Source organism: Neoarius graeffei, chromosome 21 (genome assembly GCF_027579695.1).
Source record: "Neoarius graeffei isolate fNeoGra1 chromosome 21, fNeoGra1.pri, whole genome shotgun sequence".
NCBI classification, from domain to species: Eukaryota; Metazoa; Chordata; class Actinopteri; order Siluriformes; family Ariidae; genus Neoarius; species Neoarius graeffei.
In genome coordinates this window covers 62,521,347-62,543,182 of record NC_083589.1, presented here as the reverse complement: position 1 = coordinate 62,543,182, position 21,836 = coordinate 62,521,347, and the positions used below count along the sequence as shown (strand labels likewise).

Genomic DNA, 21,836 nt, shown 5'->3' with positions numbered 1-21,836 from the left:
AAATAATCTCTTGAAGTTAGTTACTTACTTAGACACTCCCTCGTCTTGTGACTCATGAGGCAGTCACACGTGTCCAGCACTTTCGGTCCGCAGTCAGTGTTATTGCATCTTTCCATCCTCTACCAACTAGTTGAAAGTCTTTGTCAATTATTTGGTGCCAGTTCATTTTTCCGATGTTGTTCCTGGAGATTCCATTGTAGAACTTGGTTGGCACGTCTTGTTAGCGGGAGTCTAACAGCATGTCCCAGCCAGCTCAGTCATCCTTTACAGGTGATTGTGGACGCTGGCGGCTGTTTGGTCCGTAATCTGATTTCCTCATTTGTGATGAAGTTGCTCCATCTCATGCCCAGGATTTTTCAGCTACACTTGCTGTCAAAGGCATCCAGTTTCTTTTCTCGACTGGTCTTCATGTGCCAAGTCTCACAACCATATGATCTTGAAGTTACTAAGAAGGGGGGGAGAAAAAAAACTCAACTTGTGTTGCAGAGAAACTGCGGTGCGTAAATTTCTCTGTCCTGAAGATGGTGTGAAACTTGGTTACTGCTGATGCTGGAAACGCCATTCTTAAATACTAAATAAACACATCCAGAATCAACGATTCCATCTTTGTTAATCAGTTTACATGGAGCCTGAAAAAGTGCCAGTGAACAAGCTGTTGCTATAGAAATGATAACACATTAGAATAGTGTCTAGATAATTTGTTGGAGTATAATGTGTGTGTGTGTGTGTGTGTGTGTGTGTGTGTGTGTGGGTTGAGGACGATGAAGAGAACTCCTCCCCGGAGTGGGACAGGGTGTATCCGCTACTCGACTCTCCTGAAAAGGAAACCGTCGAGCTCCAGATCCACACACAGGAAGACGATCAGAAGCCGAATCCTGCTGCTGCTGCTACTGGACCATGTGGTGAGAACAGCATCTGCTGGATTCACAATGTTGTACACACACTGTTGCTCATTCTAATACGCTATTGTTTCTCTAGTAACCGCTGATGCAGAGACTTTTACTGAGGATGTATAAAAACACTGTATGAACATTGGTGTGGTGAAGTTTCCCAGAAGGAGATGTTAGTTTAACTGTTTTGGAAGTCGTTTCCGAGGAGCTTGTGCGTTTTATTTATTAATTGTTTTTGCAATAGTTAACTTGGAAAAAAGAGGCTGGTGAGTGCATGATTATATATTCTCGCTGCTGTAAAATAAGCAAGAACTTGTTTCTCAGATGTTTCACAGCGTTAAATACATCTCTAAATAGATGCAAAGCAAATTGCTGTAGTATAAGAGGAATAAAACATTTCACAACATGGTGGAAAAGGAGCAGCTTGGTATGTGTTATTGTTCTGGTTTTCATTTTGGTGTCATTTGACATTTGTTTTTTTTTTTTCACCATGATTAAAGTATCGGCACCATCGGCTTAATTTGCGTCTCGCTGCCGTTAGTGTTGTGGCTTTTGCTCAGTTGTTGTCCGTCACTAGTCACCTCACATCCTCTGTAGAACTCCTCCTCCTTTCCAACATACTGATGGAGAATGGAGTGTGTGTGTGTGTGTGTGTGTGCAGATTTTTCTCCATTTTCAACATCTTGCATAAGGATGCCACCACCACCATGCTTCAGTTCTGAATTTTCTCATTAATATCCATACTCTACAGTTCAATAGTCAAGCACTTTAAGTGTTAATGAAGCTTGACTTAGTGTCTAAACTCCCAAATCCTTTTATATCTCGAGTGTATCACAGGGCAGACGGCTTAACCTGAAGGGTCTGGGATGCTTTTTGGCTCCAGATTTGATCCTTCTGTGGTGCTTCTTCCTCAAACAAATTGTCGACTTGGGTTTAGGTCCTGAGAGGACTTGAACTCATCCATCACTGTACAGAATGGTTATCAGAGACACGTTTTGTAGTCTTAACGAGTTATAATGTCTCTGTGATGGTACTGGGGTTGGTGCCGAGATGGTGAACATAAATTATTTAACTTGGATCTTTTTGACCATTTTTGCATTTCAGAAATTGATGAGAATCGACTCAAGGATCATGATGAGCCTCAACAGGTACTCCTCTCTCTCTCTCTCTCTCTCTCTCTCTCGCTCGTTAAACTGTATTAAAAAAAAAAGGAATAGAATCTGCAAAAACCACTATGAAATACAGGCGGTACGCTATTTGGCAAAAAGTATGTGGACACCCGAGAATCACTTCCACATGCGATTCTTCTTCCAAAAACTGTTGCCTTAAAGTTGGAAGCAGGCAGTTGTGAAGAACATCTTTGTGTTCTGTAGCACTACAGTTTCCCTTCACTGGAGCCATGAGGCCCAAACCTTGTTTGGAGTGGAAGAAGTCGAGTGTCTTGCACAGAGCCCTGACCTCAACCCCACTGAGCACCTTTGGGATGAACTGGAACACCAACTGCACCCCAGGCTTCACTAATGCTCTTATAGCTGAATGAACACACATCCCTACAGCCACGCCCCAAAATCTAGTGGAAAGCCTTCCCAGAAGAGTGGAGCTCCTTGTCTCAGCAGAAGAAATCTGGAATGAGATGTTCAGTGAACATGTGATCAGCTGTCCATATACTTTTTGGCCAAATTGTGTATATATACCACAACTGTATACTGCTGTCTCAGTGCTGATGTACTCACAGATGCATGGATTAAAGTTTTCCGTCACGACGACGGATTTCCGTCAACTGGGAGCGCTAAAGGTCAATAATGAGAGTGATGCAGATCCGAGGAAAGGGGGGGGGGTAGGTCTGACACCGATGTGATTTAGAACTTCACCAAGCTGCTGTGATTCTGTTGTTGAACCCTTTCTTGTGCTGTGTTTGAGTATATGTAAAGGAATAAGTTGTTGTGCTAGATAGGCTTAAATAAATAAATACAGCCTCCGCTACTGTCTAGTCCCGGGGAGGCTCGGCGTAGGCAGCGAGCCGCGGTGCTCTGCTTGAGTTTCGTTTCTCGGCGGCTCCAGACCGACTTTGCACACTCGTAACTCGGCCAGGGGAGGTCCCAGCCTCTCCAAACTTGGCAGCCAGCGACCTCTGCCCTCTCCCCAACGAACCCGCGCTGCCAGTAGATGGCATTATTTCCCCAAATCCTACCCCCTAATCACATCAGAATAGCACCTGCACAATAGTGATGGGAATTTCGGCTCTTTTTCGGGAGCCGGCTCTTTCAGCTCTTCTTACTATAAGGAGCCGGCTCTTTCGGCTCCCAAACGGCTCCTGAGATTTTATTTTTGATTTAATTGCTGCAATTAACTAGTTAATTACATTATTATTTATATTTTATCAATAGGATGTTTTCCATTTTATTTTTTAGTTTTTGTAGCCATTGTAAAGCTTTGTAAAGTATAGCAGTGTAACAATGTTCTAGCTACAGAAATAAAACTTACTTACCAATTAATAAATTATTTTCTCACAAACATAATGCAAAACTGTGTTATATTACCAATATAAAATACACAGAAGACATCAACTGTTTATCCTTTATGGCTTTATTTCACACTCGACCTTGAACAAAATGCCACAAAATAAATTATGAAGTATAAATCAGGCCTAAGAAACTATGAAGCAAAGTTGGAAATTATTTTAACAAACACAGAACAATGTGCAACAAAATATGTGGCACCTTGAGCGCATGCAAAAAGAGAAAGTGCCGCACTCTGCTCCACCAGTAATGAGAAGCTGCTGGAACAGCAAATCTGCTCCTGTTATAATGACTGCTGTCTCGTTGTATACCGCAGATTAATCTGGCCGTGCCAAGGCGGTTGCCGACCGAACCTGTCAATTTATGAGCGACAATTTGTATCATGAGCTTTAGGAATTCACAGCAACAAAACAATGATCATGGTTGTCAAATAGACAATCATCCTTCAGCTGAGCTGAACTCTCTCTCTCTCTCTCTCTCTCTCTCTCTCTCTCTCTCTGAGGCACCTAAGGACAAAAAACTAATTCGGCTCCCCAACTCGGCTCCCACCGAAGAGCCGGCTCCCGTCGTTCACTTCAAAGAGCCGGCTCTTTGAACCGGATCATTCGCGACCGACACATCACTACTGCACAATAACGCTTTCAAGGCACTACTCCGATCCATTACTCTTTGTCTATGTTTAATCTGGCTTCTGCAGTAAACAAAGGTCGCACGTTTGACGTCAGGGCAGATTTGTTGTAATTTTTTTGGCACAGATTGTGACGTTCTAAAACACAAAACTCCGGTTATCTCTGTCTACACGAAAAGGCATACACGGAGTTTTCAAAAATCTTCACTTTGCCCAGAGTTTTTTTTTTAAATATTCGTTTTTGATGTGTTTTCATGTGGATGACAGGCCAAAACGTAGAAAAATATCTTCTATTTAGCAGATACCCGGCTACGTGTGAACGGGGTCTTAGACTTGCATTGACGTTTTGTTTTCATGCCGCGGAGTTATTTGTCTCGTCTTCTTCCGCTTATCCAGGACCGGGTCGCGGAGGCAGCAGTCTAAGCATGGAAGCCCAAACTTCCCTTTCCCCAGACACCTCGGCCAGCTCCTCGGGAAGAACACCGAGGCGTTCCCAGGCCAGCCGAGAGACATAGTCCCTCCAGCGTGTCCTGGGTCTTCCCCGGGGCCTCCTCCCGGGGGGACATGCCTGGAACACCTCCCCAGGGAGGCGTCCAGGAGGCATCCGAAAAAGATGCCCGAGCCACCTCAGCTGGTTCCTCTCGATGTGGAGGAGCAGCGGCTCTACTCCGAGCTCCTCCCGAGTGACTGTGCTTCTCACCCTATCTCTAAGGGAGCGCCCAGCCACCCTGCGAAGGAAACTCATTTCAGCCGCTTGTATCCGCGATCTTGTTCTTTCTGTCATTACCCAAAGCTCATGACCATAGGTGAGAGTCGGAACGTAGATCGACCAGTAAATTGAGAGCTTCGCCTTTTGGCTCAGCTCCTTCTTCACCACGACGGACCGGTAAAGCGACCGCATCACTGCGGAGGCTGCACCGATCCGCCTGTCGATCTCACGCTCCATCCTTCCCTCACTCGTGAACAAGATCCCGAGATACTTAAACTCCTCCACTTGAGGCAGGACTTCTCCACCAACCTGGAGAGGGCAAGCCACCCTTTTCCGGTCGAGAACCATGGCCTCGGACTTGGAGGTGCTGATTCTCATCCCAGCCGCTTCACACTCGACTGCAAACCGCCCCAGTGCATGCTGAAGGTCCTGGTTTGAAGAAGCCAACAGGACAACATCATCCGCAAAAAGCAGAGATGAAATCCTGTGGTTCCCAAACAGGATTCCTTCCGGCCCCTGGCTGCGCCTAGAAATTCTGTCCATAAAAATTATGAACAGAACCGGTGACAAAGGGCAGCCCTGACGGAGTCCAACATGCACTGGGAACAGGTCTGACTTACTGCCGGCAATGCGAACCAGACTCCTGCTCCGTTCGTACAGGGACCGGACAGCCCTTAGCAAAGAGCCCCGAACCCCATACTCCCGAAGCACCCCCCACAGAATACCACGGGGGACACGGTCGAATGCCTTCTCCAGATCCACAAAGCACATGTGGACTGGTTGGGCAAACTCCCATGAACCCTCGAGCACCCTATGAAGGGTATAGAGCTGGTCCAGTGTTCCGCGACCAGGACGAAAACCGCATTGTTCCTCCTGGATCCGAGGTTCGACTATCGGTCGAATTCTCCTCTCCAGTACCCCGGAGTAAACTTTCCCTGGGAGGCTGAGAAGTGTGATTCCCCTATAATTGGAGCACACTCTCCGGTCCCCTTTCTTAAAAAGAGGGACCACCACCCCAGTCTGCCACTCCAGAGGCACTGTCCCCGACCGCCACGCGATGTTGCAGAGGCGTGTCAACCAAGACAGCCCCACAACATCCAGAGACTTGAGATACTCAGGGCGGATCTCATCCACCCCCGGTGCCCTGCCACCGAGGAGCTTGCAAACCACCTCAGTGACTTCGGCTTGGGTAATGGACGAGTCCACCTCTGAGTCATCAGCCTCAGTCTCCTCAGTGGAAGACATGACGGTGGGATTGAGGAGATCCTCAAAGTATTCCTTCCACCGCCCGACAATGTCCCCAGTCGAGGTCAACAGCTCCCCACCCGCACTGTAAACAGTGTTGGCAGAGTACTGCTTCCCCCTCCTGAGGCGCCGGACGGTTTGCCAGAATTTCTTCGAGGCCGACCGATAGTCCTTCTCCATGGCCTCCCCGAACTCCTCCCAGTTCCGAGTTTTTGCCTCCGCAACTGCCCGAGCTGCAGCACGCCTGGCCTGCCGATACCCGTCGGCTGCCTCAGGAGTCCCGGAGGTCAACATGGCCCGATAGGACTCCTTCTTCAGCTTGACAGCATCCCTTACTTCCGGTGTCCACCACCGGGTTCGGGGATTGCCGCCACGACAGGCACCGGAGACCTTGCGGCCACAGCTCCGAACAGCTGCGTCCACAATGGAGGTAGAGAACATGGTCCACTCAGACTCAATGTCCCCCGCCTCCCTCGGAAGCTGGGAAAAGCTCTCCCGGAGGTGGGAGTTAAAGACCTCCCCAACAGAGTGCTCGGCCAGACGTTCCCAGCAGACCCTCACCATACGTTTGGGCCTGCCAGGTCTGTCCAGCTTCCTCCTCCGCCAGCGGATCCAACTCACCACCAGGTGGTGATCAGTTGACAACTCAGCCCCTCTCTTCACCCGAGTGTCCAAGACATAGGGTCGGAGATCAGATGACACGACTACAAAGTCGATCATCGACCTCCGACCTAAGGTGTCCTGGTGCCACGTGCACTTATGGACACCCCTATGCTCGAACATGGTGTTCGTTATGGACAAACTGTGACTAGCACAGAAGTCCAATAACAAAACACCACTCGGGTTCAGATCGGGGAGGCCGTTCCTCCCAACCACGCCCCTCCAGGTGTCACTGTCATCGCCCACGTGAGCATTGAAGTCCCCCAGTAGCACAATGGAGTCCCCAGTCTGAGCACCCCTCAGTACCTCTCCCAGGGACTCCAAGAAGGCCGGATACTCTATACTGCTATTTGGCCCGTAGGCACAAACAACAGCAAGAGCCCTCTCCCCAATCCGAAGGCGCAGAGAGGCGACCCTCTCGTTCACTGGGGTAAACTCCAACACATGGCGGCTGAGCTGGGGAGCTATAAGGAAGCCCACACCAGCCCGCCGCCGCTCACCATGGGCGACTCCAGAGAAGTGGAAAGTCCAGCCCCTCTCGAGGAGCTGGGTTCCAGAGCCCAAGCTGTGCGTGGAGGTGAGCCCGACTATCTCTAGCCGGTACCTCTCAACCTCCCGCACAAGCTCAGGCTCCTTCCCCCCCAGCGAAGTGACATTCCATGTCCCAACAGCCAGCCGCTGTGTCCGGGGGTCAGGTCGTCGAGGCCCCTGCCTTCGACTGCCACCCAATCCACACTGCACCAAACCCCTACTGCTACCTCTGTGGGTGGTGAACCCACAGGAGGTCGGGCCCACGTCGCCTCTTCGGGCTGAGCCCGGCCGGGCCCCATGGGCAAAGGCCCGACCACCAAGCGCTCGCATACGAGCCCCAACCCCGGGCCTGGCTCCAGGGTGGGGCCCCGGCTGCGTCCTACCGGGCGACGTCACGGTCCTGGATTTTTTCTCCATAGGGGTTTTTTGGTGAACTGCTCTTGGTCTGGCCTGTCACCTAGGACCTGTCTGCCTTGGGAAACCCTAACAGGGGCATAATGCCCCCGACAACATAGCTCCTAGGATCATTCAAGCACACAAACCCCTCCACCACAATAAGGTGGCAGTTCTAGGAGGGGGAGTTCTAGGAGTTATTTGTATGTATTTTAAATGTAAAGGATTTGCCTGTAGGTTTGTGTGTGTTGTTTTATGTTTGGCATCTTTCCGGTTGTACCGCATGTCTGTGAGAAAACTGGAGGGGAGGGGTAACAGGTGGGCACGGGTGCTGATAAAGCGCAACTGCCCTGGTAATATGCCACATGATTTTCCCGGACTAAAGCAACCTTCGGGGCCGTGGTTTTGTGGTTGGTGCAGTTAATTGTTTGAAACACGTTGTCAGACTGCCATCACTACTACACACTATATGAAAAATATTTGCCCCCTTGCGATTTCTAATTGCCCCCTTAGTAAACTGTTCCTGGCGCCGGGCCTGCATTGGAGGCTGCAGAGTCGGGCTGCAAGATTTCCCGACACTTGTTTAAGATGCCAAACTTCATAGTAAGGAGAAAGTAATTCCACAGTATTTAGTGCCTAGTCAGTCTCAAAAATTAATAGTGAAGGACCAACGCGAATTAAGTGCCAAAAAACCATCTCGTAGGCCTATATTTTACATTTTCAAAAAAGTCCGGAATTGGAAGTCGGTCAGTGGAGTGTAATGAAGTGTCTCATTCACTAAGCACAAAAGGTCGGAAAACAGTGGAGAAAACAGCGATTGCTTAAATAGGCTACTAATGTTTTACATTAGTAATTTAATGTATGTGACAAATTCATTGATTAAATAGATAAAGAAGCGAATACTCCGAAGCTCAAAATTCAGGAAAGTGGCTCCGGTGTCGCAAGTGCACAAGAACAGTTATGGCCCTTTTCCACTCCCCTTTTTCAGCTCGCTTCAGCCCGACACGGCTCGCGTTTCGACTACCAAAAACCAGCACGACTCAGCTCGCTTCAGCCCTGCTTAGCCCCTAAAACTCGCACCGTTTTGGAGTGGGGCTGAAGCGAGCCAAACCATGCCGAGTGAGGCTGGGGGCGTGAGCAGACACTCCCCTGTGCACTGATTGGTGAGGAGGAGTGTCCTCACATGCCCACACACGCCCCGCGAGCACGCTGGGATCTGTAAACACCGTAAACCCGGAAGAAGAAGAATTACGAATTACGAGAATTTCTGAAGCCTTATGCGCCTTGCCTCATCTATACGCTCTTGCCAGTATCTGTTGGCGTTGTCGGTGACAACAAGCCACAGCACCAAGACCAGCAACACTAACGACTCCATGTCCTCCATGTTTATTGTTTACTATCCGGGTCGTGAGACTACCGCTTAAAAGGTCGCTGATGTCACTGTTTGCGCTGCTTAACGACATCACCAGACGTCCACCCACTTTCGCTAACTCCACCCAGTGTGTCCACCCACTTCCAGCCAGCACGGTTCAGCGCGGTTGTAGTCAAAATGCAACTCCAACAGCCCCGCTCAGCTCAACTCAGCCCGACTCAGCACGGCACGGCTCAGCCCAACTCAGCCGCATTTGTAGTGGAAAAGCGGCATTATTTGAAAGTTAATCTAATGAATTTGTGCGTGCGTGTACGATTTCATGAAGAACCGGGACAATTGGCATTCGGTGAAAGATTCACACCTATGATTCATTATATTCGCGCGCGCCCTCTCGCCCACTGCTGCTTCGTTTTCCCGATTTACACGAGTGTCTGAAGATGGAGTTTTCAGAAATCTCCACTCTGCCCTGAGTTTGCAAAAGTAGCTGTTTTCAGTGACTGAAACCTCCGTATAGGTGTGAATGAGAGGTGCAACCGAATAAATAAATATGCGTCTTTTTTATCCGGCTACATGTAGGCTATCACTGCGCAAAGCCTCTAATGTTGAAATGGTAGTAATATTTGTTAAAATAATAGTAGGCTAATTTCCACATTAATTGGTAAAATGGCCCAAGGGATGTGATGGGGGGATGGCCGTTTTATAAGGGGGATGATTTGAGATTTTTATTTCAGAAGGGGGGCGGCACGGTGGTGTAGTGGTTAGCGCTGTCGCCTCACAGCGAGAAGGTCCTGGGTTCGAGCCCCGTGGCCGGCGAGGGCCTTTCTGTGCGGAGTTTGCATGTTCTCCCCGTGTCCGCGTGGGTTTCCTCCGGGTGCTCCGGTTTCCCCCACAGTCCAAAGACATGCAGGTTAGGTTAACTGGTGACTCTAAATTGAGCGTAGGTGTGAATGTGAGTGTGAATGGTTGTCTGTGTCTGTGTCAGCCCTGTGATGACCTGGCGACTTGTCCAGGGTGAACCCCGCCTTTCGCCCGTAGTCAGCTGGGATAGGCTCCAGCTCGCCTGCGACCCTGTAGAAGGATAAAGCGGCTAGAGATAATGAGATGAGATGAGATTTCAGAAGGGGGATGCCTCTCCCCACATCCCCCCTCAACTCGAGTACTGCGTATAAGGCCATATTTCACCTGACATAGGCCCTTCGATTTCCATCACTAGAGCGCGTCAAATTACTTTCGGTTTTGCCAGCATGGACGCTTTTAAATTAAGGCACAGATGTGTCAGACATCGACAAAACGGTAAAGAATAAGTGGAGATGGGCTTGGCGAAATGAAATGGGCGATAACGGCAAGCTCCTGCTGCTGTGCCAAGGAAAAAGAAGCAAAAACGGGCATCAGGTGTTGCCAAACTAGATACCTTTGGCTTCACTGCGAAGAAGCAGAAAAAGTGAACTTTCACTTTACTTTTCTTGTTTTCTGGCTTTATTTCAACAGATTTTCTTATTTTTCTTTCTGTTCCACCCTTTTGAACGCATGGTTCAAGTTCAACTGCGCTTGCACTTTTCTCTTAACCACTGCTGTGCATTACTAAAGTATTGTTGAAATAAATTTGCACTTTGTGCTGAAAACTTGATGGTTCATCATGAATAGCCAGTAATGACAATGGTCAAGTCTTGCCTTAGCTTTAGTCATTGTTAAAATTATGTAAATGTACTATAAGTAGGGGCCGAGGGGATAATGGACAACACGGCGTTTAAAATTTGACGCATTGCTGACGTGGTAGGGGCCAACGACATGGAGCTTTTTTTTTCGGTCAGATTTTTTTTTTTTTTTTGCTTTAATCCATGCAGATGTGAAGTGTGTGGTCTGTGTGTCTCTCGCTCGCTCACTCAAGTACAACAGTTCTCACGTTCGTTTCAACTGCTTATGGTCGCATATGACGTTGCATGCACACAATTAACGACTGCCTGCTTCGATTCATCATGAAACAGATCCAGATCTTATCTGTTTACACAGTGCCAGCCACTCGCGGTGGGTTTGGAGTAAAAAGGATGCGATAATGAAAAGAACCTGATCCCAGCTGTAAAATATGGTGGAGGTTCTGTGATGTTTTGGGGCTGTTTTTCCTCCAAAGGCCCTGAAACCTTGTTTGGGTCCATGGCATCATGGACTCCATGAAACACCAGGACATTTTAAATCAGAATCTGGCTCCTCTGAGAGGAAACTAAAACCAGGTCGTCATTGGATCGTCCAGCAGGACAATGATCCAAAGCATCTGTCCAAATCAACACTAAAATGGTTCACTGAGAATCACAGAATCGAGCTTCTGCCCTGAACATCTCAGTCCCCTGAGCTGAACCCCAGTGAAAACCTGTGGGCGGAGCTGAAGAGGAGAGAGCACAAGAGAGGGTTGAGGACCCTGGATGATCTGGAGAGATTGTGTAAAGAGGAATGGGTTCAATGCCCCGCTCTGGATCGCCAACCTTTATAAAATGTTCAAGGAGAGACTCAGTGCTGTTTTACTGGCAAAGGGAGGGTGTACAAAGTATTAAATACAGGGGTGCCAATAATAGTGGCACGTGTTTTTGTTAAATATTTCTTGAGGGATTTTGTTTTTCTCTGAATAAATTTTTCAATTAAAGGTTGGATTTTTTTATTTATTTATTTTTATTTTCAGGGAGATGAAGCGACTTCACCAAAAGGTGGATTTCTTTTCCTCCTGTCCATTAATCTTTACAAGGGGTGCCAATAATTGTGGAAGGCAAAAACTAGATCACATTTCTGTCGGAGCCTTTTTAAATAAGTAAATGAGTGGTACTGGATGAATTTTCATTTCTAATATCTAGCAAATAATAGTGGGCCTAAAATGGCACCTTGTGGGACACCAACTCTAGCACTGAACTTCTTCGAGAAGAGCCCATTATAAAGTCCATATCATCCTTCCTGAGATAATTACAAACCCAGGACGTCTCAGTTTAGTTGAATCTGCTGTATTAAAAGCAGGAAAAATGACTTTAGAAACCGCTGATCTAGTCACAGGCATAACGCTAATCATAAACTACTGGCTAGCCAGAGCACATCGTCAAAAATAAATGATGTCTCGCTTTTCCTTTCTCTGACCCCTGCAGGAGGAAGCCAGATTCCCAGCATGCACTGGGCCTCATGACACCCACGAGCAGGCTGTGTGCTGCAGTGCTTCTCTTTCACACTCCTCCCACCCTCAGTGCGCTGGTGAGATTTCCAGAATTCATTAATATCGCTTAGTCACTGCAGTGGCATTTCAGAGAAAGCATTCAGCAGTGCACGAGTTACATCTAAGAGATGGTTTAAAAATAAATAAAATGTGCACCGCATTTTTATCGTAGATCATTCCTTTAATCTTGCATCGTGTTTTAATAGAAATGTTAGTCACGCTTTTTATTGCTTTAATGTCTGGATTTGGTTGTTTCGCATAAATATTGAAATTAGATTTGGACCCCCCCCCCCCCCCCCCCCCCCCCCCCCAAAAAAAAAAAAAAAAAAAAACGACGTTCAGCAAGTGGCGAGATCTCTCACGGCGTTTTACAGAAATCATTTATAAATGTGCCACGAGATCACGCTGGAGTTACAAGACAATTCTTGGTCCCGAACCATCTCTGTATGTCCATCTCTCTCTTCCCTGCTGCCTCAATCTCACTATACATCTTTTTCTTCAGTCTGAATTTCTATCATTCTTTATTTATCTCCATCTCCCACTCTGTGTCTCTCCCCTCCATCTATCTGGATGGACAGATAGATAGACAGATTGTATGTGTGCAATCTTGATGGATGTATCAATCTTGATGGAGGGAAAGAGAGACCGAGGTAGATGGAGGGATGGACAAAAAGTTGGGGGGAGAGAGAGAAATAGAATTATAGATTCTGAGAGAACAAAAGGATCTGTAGCAAGATGGATAGATGTAGGGATGGGTAATACAGTGATGGATGGAAAATGTGTGCATGCATATCTACCCATCTATCACTGTATACCAATCCCTACATCTCTCTCTCTCTCTCTCTCTCTCTCTCTCTCTCTGATTCAGTGGTTGCTTTATTGGGTTGATAAATATGAACCTTTCTATTGCCAAAGCTTTGATACAGACTTGAGGAGCAAATCAGAAAATAACTCCAGAAACTGCGAGATATGAACGTTCAGTCAATAATATAACCGAGATGAAACACAAATGATGAAACTTGTACATAGAACCCTGAGAATAATAATAAAAAAAAAAAAAAAGTGGAATTCTACACACAGAGGTGAATACTGTGTGTTTGGTGTGTGTTGTGTAAATTAGTTGACCTGGTCAGTCACCTCACCTGGTGGTGTGTGTGTGTGTGTGTGTGTGTGTACTGTTAGTGAGCAGCTCTGTATTCTCCCTGCAGTTTGTCAGGGTGAGCAGCAGTTAAACCTGAGGATGGTTTTGTTCATTTTGGTGAAGAGTTCAGCTCGAATGTGGTTATATTTAGTACCTTCAGTGAGGAAGTGCAGCTCTCTATTTATTTATTTATTTATTGTACACTGCTGGCACAGTCTCTTCTCTTGGGCAGCAGGTGTGTGTGTGTGTGTGTGTGTGTGTGTGTGTGCACCTAATTCTGCCCTGCATGAGTTGTTTGTGGTGTTTCTATACCTTTCAGCATTGATGGTGTCTTTCCAGATGTGTAAGCTGCCTATGCCACACGCACTAATGCAACCCCATACCATCAGAGATGCAGGCTTCTGAACTGAGCGCTGATAACAACTCGGGTCGTCCTTCTCCTCTTTAGTCCGAATGACACGGCGTCCCTGATTTCCATAAAGAACTTCAAATTTTGATTCGTCTGACCACAGAACAGTTTTCCACTTTGCCACAGTCCATTTTAAATGAGCCTCGGCCCAGAGAAGACGTCTGCGCTTCTGGATCATGTTTAGATACGGCTTCTTCTTTGAACTATAGAGTTTTAGCTGGCAACGGCGGATGGCACGGTGAATTGTGTTCACAGATAATGTTCTCTGGAAATATTCCTGAGCCCATTTTGTGATTTCCAATCCAGAAGCATGCCTGTATGTGATGCAGTGCCGTCTAAGGGCCCGAAGATCACGGGCACCCAGTATGGTTTACCGGCCTTGACCCTTACGCACAGAGATTCTTCCAGATTCTCTGAATCTTTTGATGATGTTCTGCACTGTAGATGATGATATGTTCAAACTCTTTGCAATTTTACACTGTCGAACTCCTTTCTGATATTGCTCCACTATTTGTCGGCGCAGAATTAGGGGGATTGGTGATCCTCTTCCCATCTTTACTTCTGAGAGCCGCTGCCACTCCAAGATGCTCTTTTTATACCCCAGTCATGTTAATGACCTATTGCCAATTGACCTAATGAGTTGCAATTTGGTCCTCCAGCTGTTCCTTTTTTGTACCTTTAACTTTTCCAGCCTCTTATTGCCCCTGTCCCAACTTTTTTGAGATGTGTTGCTGTCATGAAATTTCAAATGAGCCAATATTTGGCATGAAATTTCAAAATGTCTCACTTTCGACATTTGATATGTTGTCTATGTTCTATTGTGAATACAATATCAGTTTTTGAGATTTGTAAATTATTGCATTCCGTTTTTATTTACAATTTGTACTTTGTCCCAACTTTTTTGGAATTGGGGTTGTATAAATAAATGTAGAAAACTGTGTGGTTTTTCTGGTGTTATGGAGGTACTTTAATGCCCATGTGTTTAAAATAACGCGAATATAAACATTTCCACGTCCAGATGAAGGGACTCCGAGCCGATCTGACCCCTCTCTCCCCCACACCCCTGATGTGGTCTCTCCCCCAGCTCACAGTCCTGCAGTGGGTGAACCTTTCTCTTTAACTGAAAGGTGAGGCTTTTCTTTCTCAGTTCAGTTAACATTTGCACGCACTTTTTAATATATATATATAAAATATGCATGCAATACACGCCTGCATTAAAGCTGGACTCGGTCAGTGTTTCAGTTTGGATGCATGTACAGTGGCTCGTTCCACACCCTGAGCGCTCATTTGATAGTCAAATCGTTTTTTTTTTGGGTGGTTCTCTTTCCTGCCTGCGTTTGCGGTCTTCACTCTGCCTTGTTAAGTGACTAGTCACTGGTGGCTGAAGCCTTGCTTTGCATGGCCACCACACACCTCTGTGTCAGGAGGTTCACACACACCAGAGTCTGTAAAGCCTGGCTGAGTGACTTTTCTCCTCCTTTAATTTCACTTCCTTCTTTTCATCCTGGTTCAGAACTCCTGAGGAAGAACCAGGACCTGAAGGAGAGCAGGACGTCTCTGACAGCATGAACAGTTCACAGGTCAGTTAGAGGAAGTCTTGTAATGTACAGGGGACTTTTCTTTCTTTCTTTTTTTAACCCACTCTCTGTACTTCCCCTTTCTTCTTCCATCTTTCTTTCTTGCAGCTTCAAGCTTCCTGTCATTAACTAAGTGATTTGCTTCAGTGGTTTTAAGAGAACACTGATCTCTTACAGTTCTGCAGGTTTTAGTCTAGCTGGTCTTTTCAGGTCGGGTAAGCTCACATCTCTGGGTTCACATAATAGATCATCGATACATGTAGATTTAAAAATGAAGGGTGCACAGATTTCCTGCTTTTCTCTAGTGATGTTTGAGGTTTTTACTGAACTTCCTGTCCATTTCTATATGTATTAGTGGTGCTATTGATTTTTTCCTTGTCTAGCGTAACTCCATAGCAGGGGTACGTCATCATACAGCCAGCTGAGTTCAGTAAACGCTAAAACTAATGACTTGATTATTCATGAGCACGTCTGTCGCTCGCTGTCTGTTAATCTGTCGCTCGCTGTCTGTTAATCTGTCGCTCGCTGTCTGCCTCTTGAGCTCTGTCTTTTTTTTTGGTCTAAATAAGAGCGTCAACTTGAACTGTCTCTATTTTTTGTTTATATATCTGTCTGTGTTCATGTGGCTGTTGTTTGACCTCTGTCTGGCTGTTTATAGAGTTACTTGTTTACATATCGGTCTATTGGCTGTCAGTTGACCTGTCTGGCTGTCTGTTAGTCTGTCTATATTTCTCTCTTCAGCTAGCTGTCTGTCTGGCCTTAGGTCTCCATCTGTGTTTGTCTATATCCATCTGTCTGTCTTTCCGTCTCATGGTTTTGTTTAGTTGTTTGTCCCTTTTTTCTGTCCATTTTATCGTCTGCGTGTCTGTCCGTTTTTAGCGTATGGTACTGTTGGCTTTGGCCTCTCCTCCTTTTGTGTTCGCATTAGTGTTTTTTGTTTTGTTCCCCCCCTTCCCCAGTTCCTGAGTGAGGCCACAGGTTGGTGGTTGTCCCGCTCTAACCTGTTTAATGAAACTGGAAATAAACTCCTGAACCCTTCAGGTCACACTCGGACTCTTCTCAGACAGTACTGGGATTATTTTACCTCTGGTTTCGTGTCAGTGCTGCAGTCGGAGCTCACCTTATTGTCACGGTTTGGGGAAATTGTGACACGGTTTGAGCAACAGGAAAAAGACATGACACTGTAGCTTATCCTGGCAGCAGAAATGAGATGTTTGTTGACATGTGTTGATCAGATTCGGTTCTACCCGTGCTTTATGCTCCTGAATGGCAGCACGGAGCTGAACATGCTGTCCTCTGTATGATGTGCTAATGCTCTGATTCACTGCTGTTTGGAGAGGGTTTTATGTAAATGGTGAACTGAAGAAATTTCCACTCTGATCTTCCTGGAGTGAGTGTTTCCAGCGAGTCAGGAGCCTGTGGATGTTCTGTCCTTGTTTCCATGTGATGTTCTTGTGGAATAAAGAGTGAGCGAGTGAGTAGGTGTTGATAGAAAAGCTGATTGTTTATGTATCACTGGATGGGGAATGTATTTCCTTTGAAAGGTTGTTTTCAGGAATATAAGAGAACGCCTGGACTTCTAACTTTTTATATTTCTGTTTAAATCTATCATAATCAGACAAAAGGTGATTTTGATCCCTTTTCTGAGGAGGTCTGGGGTTTCGTGATTGTGTTTAGGTTGAACGGATTGGGGGAAAAATTTGCTATAAATTATTATACTGATTTATTTAATAATGCTGTCTGAAATAATTAACAATACATCTATCGGTGTTTCTGTTTCAGTCTAGCTATCAGTGTCTGTCTAGTTGTACCTGTCCCTTTCCTCGGCTGTCTCTCCTTTATCCGTCTCTCCTTTCCTCGGCTGTCTCTCTGTATGCAAGCTGTCTGTCTGCCCAGCAGTCTACAAAATGGCCTAAACTTTTGAACATGCCAGGTCTACTGTTCTATTGCTCTATCTACTCTGACTCATTCTGCTGCTATCTCCCTCCCACCCCTCTCTCTCTCTCTCTCTCTCTCTCTCTCTCTCTCTCTCTCTCTCTCAGCAGTAGCTCTTATTAACATTATGTAAGAAATGTTTGCTTTGAGACTTCTCTCCATGTCTGTGAGGCAGAAGCTTGTAGTTAATCAGCACATTACCAGCTCTCATTCAATGGGACGCGAATGAAGCCATGTGCCAGATGTGAGACAGATGTGTGTGTGGGGGGGGAGTGGCTGTGTCAGCAGGTCATTCATGCTGCTTTACTTGTCTGTTACAGAAGCTCCCACAGGAGCAGGTTTCTGCTGTGCCGACTGTACTGGAGAGGTAAGACGCTCCTGTTATTATCCCCCATTTCTCTGGTGTTTTCAGTAAATCTGTTCTGGTCAGTTCTGAGAGTGCAGGTCTGCATTCCAGACACTCACTCGCATCACTGATGGTCACGCACTCATCACTGACCCTGAGCTGATAATGTGTGGGGTGTGTTTTTTTTTAACTCAGGAGCGGTCTGTTGCCCGTAGCCGAGGAAGAAGAACCGACATCTGAGGCGAGTCAGCAGGGGGCCAAGGCAGGGGGTGGAGCAACAAGGCAGAGTGTGGCGAAGGATAACGGCGCGTCTGTCCCTCTGACCATTAGGAGCAGAATTAAAAAAGACCTGGTGAGGTGTCAGTAGTGTAGGTTTCTGAAAAGTGGAACTGTAGATTTGTTCAGTAGAGTGTTTTTCTTTTTCTCTCTTTCAGCAACCTGTGGGGGGATTGTACCAGCCTTGGTTCTCTATTATAACCTAGTTTATACATCTCCCCGTCTACTTAGCTGTCTTGCTCTGTCGCTGTGTGTGTGTGTGTGTGTGTGTGTGTGTGGGGTTCTCTCTTGTAGCAGTTTATACAGTATGTCTCTCCATACGCCCGTCTCTCTTATTGTCTGACTGTCTCACTCGATAGCTGTTGCTTTCTGTAGCTGTCCGTCTCGGTTGACATCTCTAGCAGTATCTCTTGCCAGCTATCCCACTTTGTAGCGGTCTCTCTTCGTACTGGTCTCTCTCCAGAGCTGTCTCTGTCCCGAGCTCTCTCTCTCCATGGTGGCGTCTGTAAATGGAGGTCTCTCTTGATGGCTGTCTTTCTCAACAGCTGTTCTTCTCCATAACACACTCTCCCTAGCTATCTCTCTCTACCTGTCTCTCTGTCTGTAGTCATCTTTTGCTTTCACTGTTCACTCCTGAGCTGTGTCTCTCATTCCCCTCCGTAGCAGTGCTCTCTTTTAATTGCAGTCTGTCTTTATAGTTGTCACTCTCCATACCCATCTTTCCCACTAGCTGTCTCTCTTCATATCAGTCTCACTCTCCCACCTCCCCTGGCTGTCTCCGTAGCTGTCTCTCTATTGTGTAGCTTTCTGTCTTTATGGTCTCTCTGTAGCTGTTTCTCCCAGTAGCTGTCTCTTGGTCACCATATTAATTACACTCATTCTCTCTCTCTCTCTCTCTCTCTCTCTCTCTCTCTCTCTCTCTCTCTCTCTCTCTCTCTCTCTCTCTCTCACACACACACACACACACACACACACACACACACACACACACACACACACACACACACACACACACTCTCTGACTTTACACCTTGATCGCCTTCAACTGGTGTAAATGGCTGCTGGTTTGGTGTATGTGTGTTTTTAAAAGTCTGATTTGCATCTGATCAGAACCCCGTGTTTCTCTCAGGAGACGCCCAGCGGCAGTATGGAGGCCATGGGAGAGCAGAGATCTCAGGACGACAGTGACACTTTAACTGCAGATAAAAACGGTAAACCAGCTGTGCAGTAAACCTGAACATAATCCACTGAATTTTCACATCACTAATAACGAAGCATGCCGAGATTTGTTTGTCCGTAGCTATGCTAGCATGTCTGCTGTCATAAGTACCCTTAAAGGAACAGTCCACCGTATTTCCATAATGAAATATGCTCTTATCTGAATTGAGACGAGCTGCTCCGTACCTCTCCGAGCTTTGCGCGACCTCCCAGTCAGTCAGACACAGTCAGACGCGCTGTCACTCCTGTTAGCAATGTAGCTAGGCTCAGTATGGCCAATGGTATTTTTTGGGGCTGTAGTTAGATGCGACCAAACTCTTCTGCGTTTTTCCTGTTTACATAGGTTTATATGACCAGTGACATGAAACAAGTTCAGTTACACAAATTGAAACGTGGCGATTTTCTATGCTATGGAAAGTGCGCACTATAATGAGAGGCGTACTAACACCTTCTGCGCGCTTCGACAGCGCACTGATACGGAGCTCAGATATCAATGCGCTGTCGAAGCGCGCAGAAGGTGTTAGTACGCCTCTCATTATAGTGCGCACTTTCCATAGCATAGAAAATCGCTACGTTTCAATTTGTGTAACTGAACTTGTTTCATGTCACTGCTCATATAAACCTATGTAAACAGGAAAAACGCGGAAGAGTTTGGTCGCATCTAACTACAGCCCCCAAAAATACCATTGGCCATGCTGAGCCTAGCTACATTGCTAACAGGAGTGACAGCGCGTCTGACTGACTGGGAGGTCGCGCAAAGCTCGGAGAGGTACGGAGCAGCTCGTCTCAATTCAGATAAGAGCATATTTCATTATGGAAATACGGTGGACTGTTCCTTTAAACATGCTTTAAACTGAGAAACAAGTTGCTTATGATTTTCTTTAACACGAATCTATTAAAAATGACCAATAAGGTCCACCTGCTATCACTAATAGCCATACATCACTCAAATGAACTAACATGGCTGGCTGGCTAGCTAACTGTTTTGTGAGCTAGCTCTTGGTGCAGGGACTTTCAGTCTCTCGGTTTGCACCATTTTATTAGTGATTGATTGATTTGAAAAAAATATAAATCACAAGACAAATCTGTCAGAAAACACCAATACAATAAAAAGCCATTTCATTCTTCACTAACATTCACTTAAGTTCACTAGCACACAGGATCCGGCGCTAATATGTCACCGTCCTGTTGTCATTTGTGTATTAAATGTGATTGGTCCAAGGCATTGGAGATGATTTGGTTCATCAAAAACTGAAGTCATGAGTCAAACTTCCTGGATGAGTTTTATAGAGAAGGTCTGTGTGGGGATTAACACTGTGGCAGTGCAGTGTTCTCAGACCGGGGGGGTCAATATTTATTTTAAAATACCATTCTCTATCACTCAGGTGGCGTTTCTGAAAATGGTGAATCAGTGAAGGAAGACGGGTGAGATTCATGTCTATTATTATTTTTTTAATTCACTTTTTTTTTTTTATAAATTGTTCACAATTCAAGAGCTCTTTTTAAATAGAGCTACATTTCCTGAAGGAAATAAACTGCTGGCTGAGAGCTAAAAGAAGGAAAAGGGAGGGAAAAGTAGGAAGTGGAGAGTGTGAGAGAGGGAGGAAAAGTGGGAAATGGTGGGAGTGCAAAAGGGGAAAGAGAGGATGTGTGAAAGAATGAGCGGGCAAGGAGGAAGGAAGTGTTAAAGGGATCAGGTGAGAGCGGGAGGAAGTGATTGGGGAGAGGAAAAGGTAACCTGGAGATGAAAAGTAAGAATGATGGAATGTGTGTGTGTGTGGGGGGGGGGGGGATAGTGAGTAGCATGGTGATGGAGGAAGAAAGAAAAGACAGGAGGTGAATGGGGGGGAAATGCATGGACAAAACAAGGGAGAGAAAAATAGGAATTTTGTTCTCAGGGCGTATAAACTTTTGCACTTGCATGTAAAGTATAGACAATGTTGGTAAATGTGTGTGTGTGTGTGTGTGTGTGCGTGCGCGCACGTGCGTGCTCCTTTCAGATTGACTCAGAGTGAAAAAGACATTGAGGTGAGTTTCATTTCATTCATTACTGCAGTTCAGCTGATCATCTCCCTGCTGTAGAGCCCGGGGCATGTTGTAATGGTGTGTGTGTGTGTGTGTGTGTGTGCACGTGCATGCGGTATCAGGCTGAGTTCCTCCGTCTGTCTCTGAGTCACCGCTGTGACATGTTCACTCTGGAGAAGAGACTTCATCTGGAGGAACGCTCACGGAACCTGGCCGAGGAGAACGTACGCCGAGAAGTGTCCAGCTGTCAGGGTCTTCTCCAGGTGTGTGTGTTTTTTTTTTTACAAATGTACACAATAATGATCGAAGTGAAAAAGAAAGGAAGTTAGAATCGATGAATAAAAGAAGGAAATAAATGAGACTGGGGGGAGGAGAAAGAAAGAAAGCAGTCAGACATAAGGGGCAAATAGAACTAGAAAAGCACTCGGAGAGCGCAGACCTCCGCCAAGAATCCTTTAAAAAAAATCCGGGATCCAGAAGGTGATCTGGATCACCGCCAAAATTTAATGGATTTTTTTTTTTTTTTAAAGATATTTTTTGGGGTTTTTTGCACCTTTATTGGATAGGACAGTGTAGAGACAGGAAATGAGCAGGAGAGAGAGACGGGGAGGGATCGGGAAATGACCTCGGGCCGGAATCGAACCCGGGTCGCCCGGATTTATGGTATGGCGCCTTATCCACCTGAGCCACAACACCACCAAAACTTAATGGATTGTTACTTGTGCCCAGTCACACCTCTGGAAAAAATTTCAGAGCAATCCATTCATTACTTTTT

The 21,836-nt window shown here is 46.2% G+C and overlaps 1 protein-coding gene across 1 annotated transcript in view; it reads left to right on the top strand.

Annotated features, from left to right (window-relative positions):
* Nucleotides 1–21,836, top strand: part of lrmp (lymphoid-restricted membrane protein) — a 65,759-nt gene that overhangs the window by 28,244 nt on the left and 15,679 nt on the right. Inside the window, exons 20-30 of the mRNA XM_060903471.1 lie at nucleotides 758–902; nucleotides 1,995–2,038; nucleotides 12,070–12,172; nucleotides 14,703–14,811; nucleotides 15,198–15,264; nucleotides 17,517–17,563; nucleotides 17,738–17,894; nucleotides 18,948–19,029; nucleotides 20,422–20,461; nucleotides 21,037–21,064; nucleotides 21,184–21,324. Of these exons, the coding sequence (XP_060759454.1) occupies nucleotides 758–902; nucleotides 1,995–2,038; nucleotides 12,070–12,172; nucleotides 14,703–14,811; nucleotides 15,198–15,264; nucleotides 17,517–17,563; nucleotides 17,738–17,894; nucleotides 18,948–19,029; nucleotides 20,422–20,461; nucleotides 21,037–21,064; nucleotides 21,184–21,324 (963 nt within the window). The remainder of the gene's footprint in view (nucleotides 1–757; nucleotides 903–1,994; nucleotides 2,039–12,069; nucleotides 12,173–14,702; nucleotides 14,812–15,197; nucleotides 15,265–17,516; nucleotides 17,564–17,737; nucleotides 17,895–18,947; nucleotides 19,030–20,421; nucleotides 20,462–21,036; nucleotides 21,065–21,183; nucleotides 21,325–21,836) is intronic.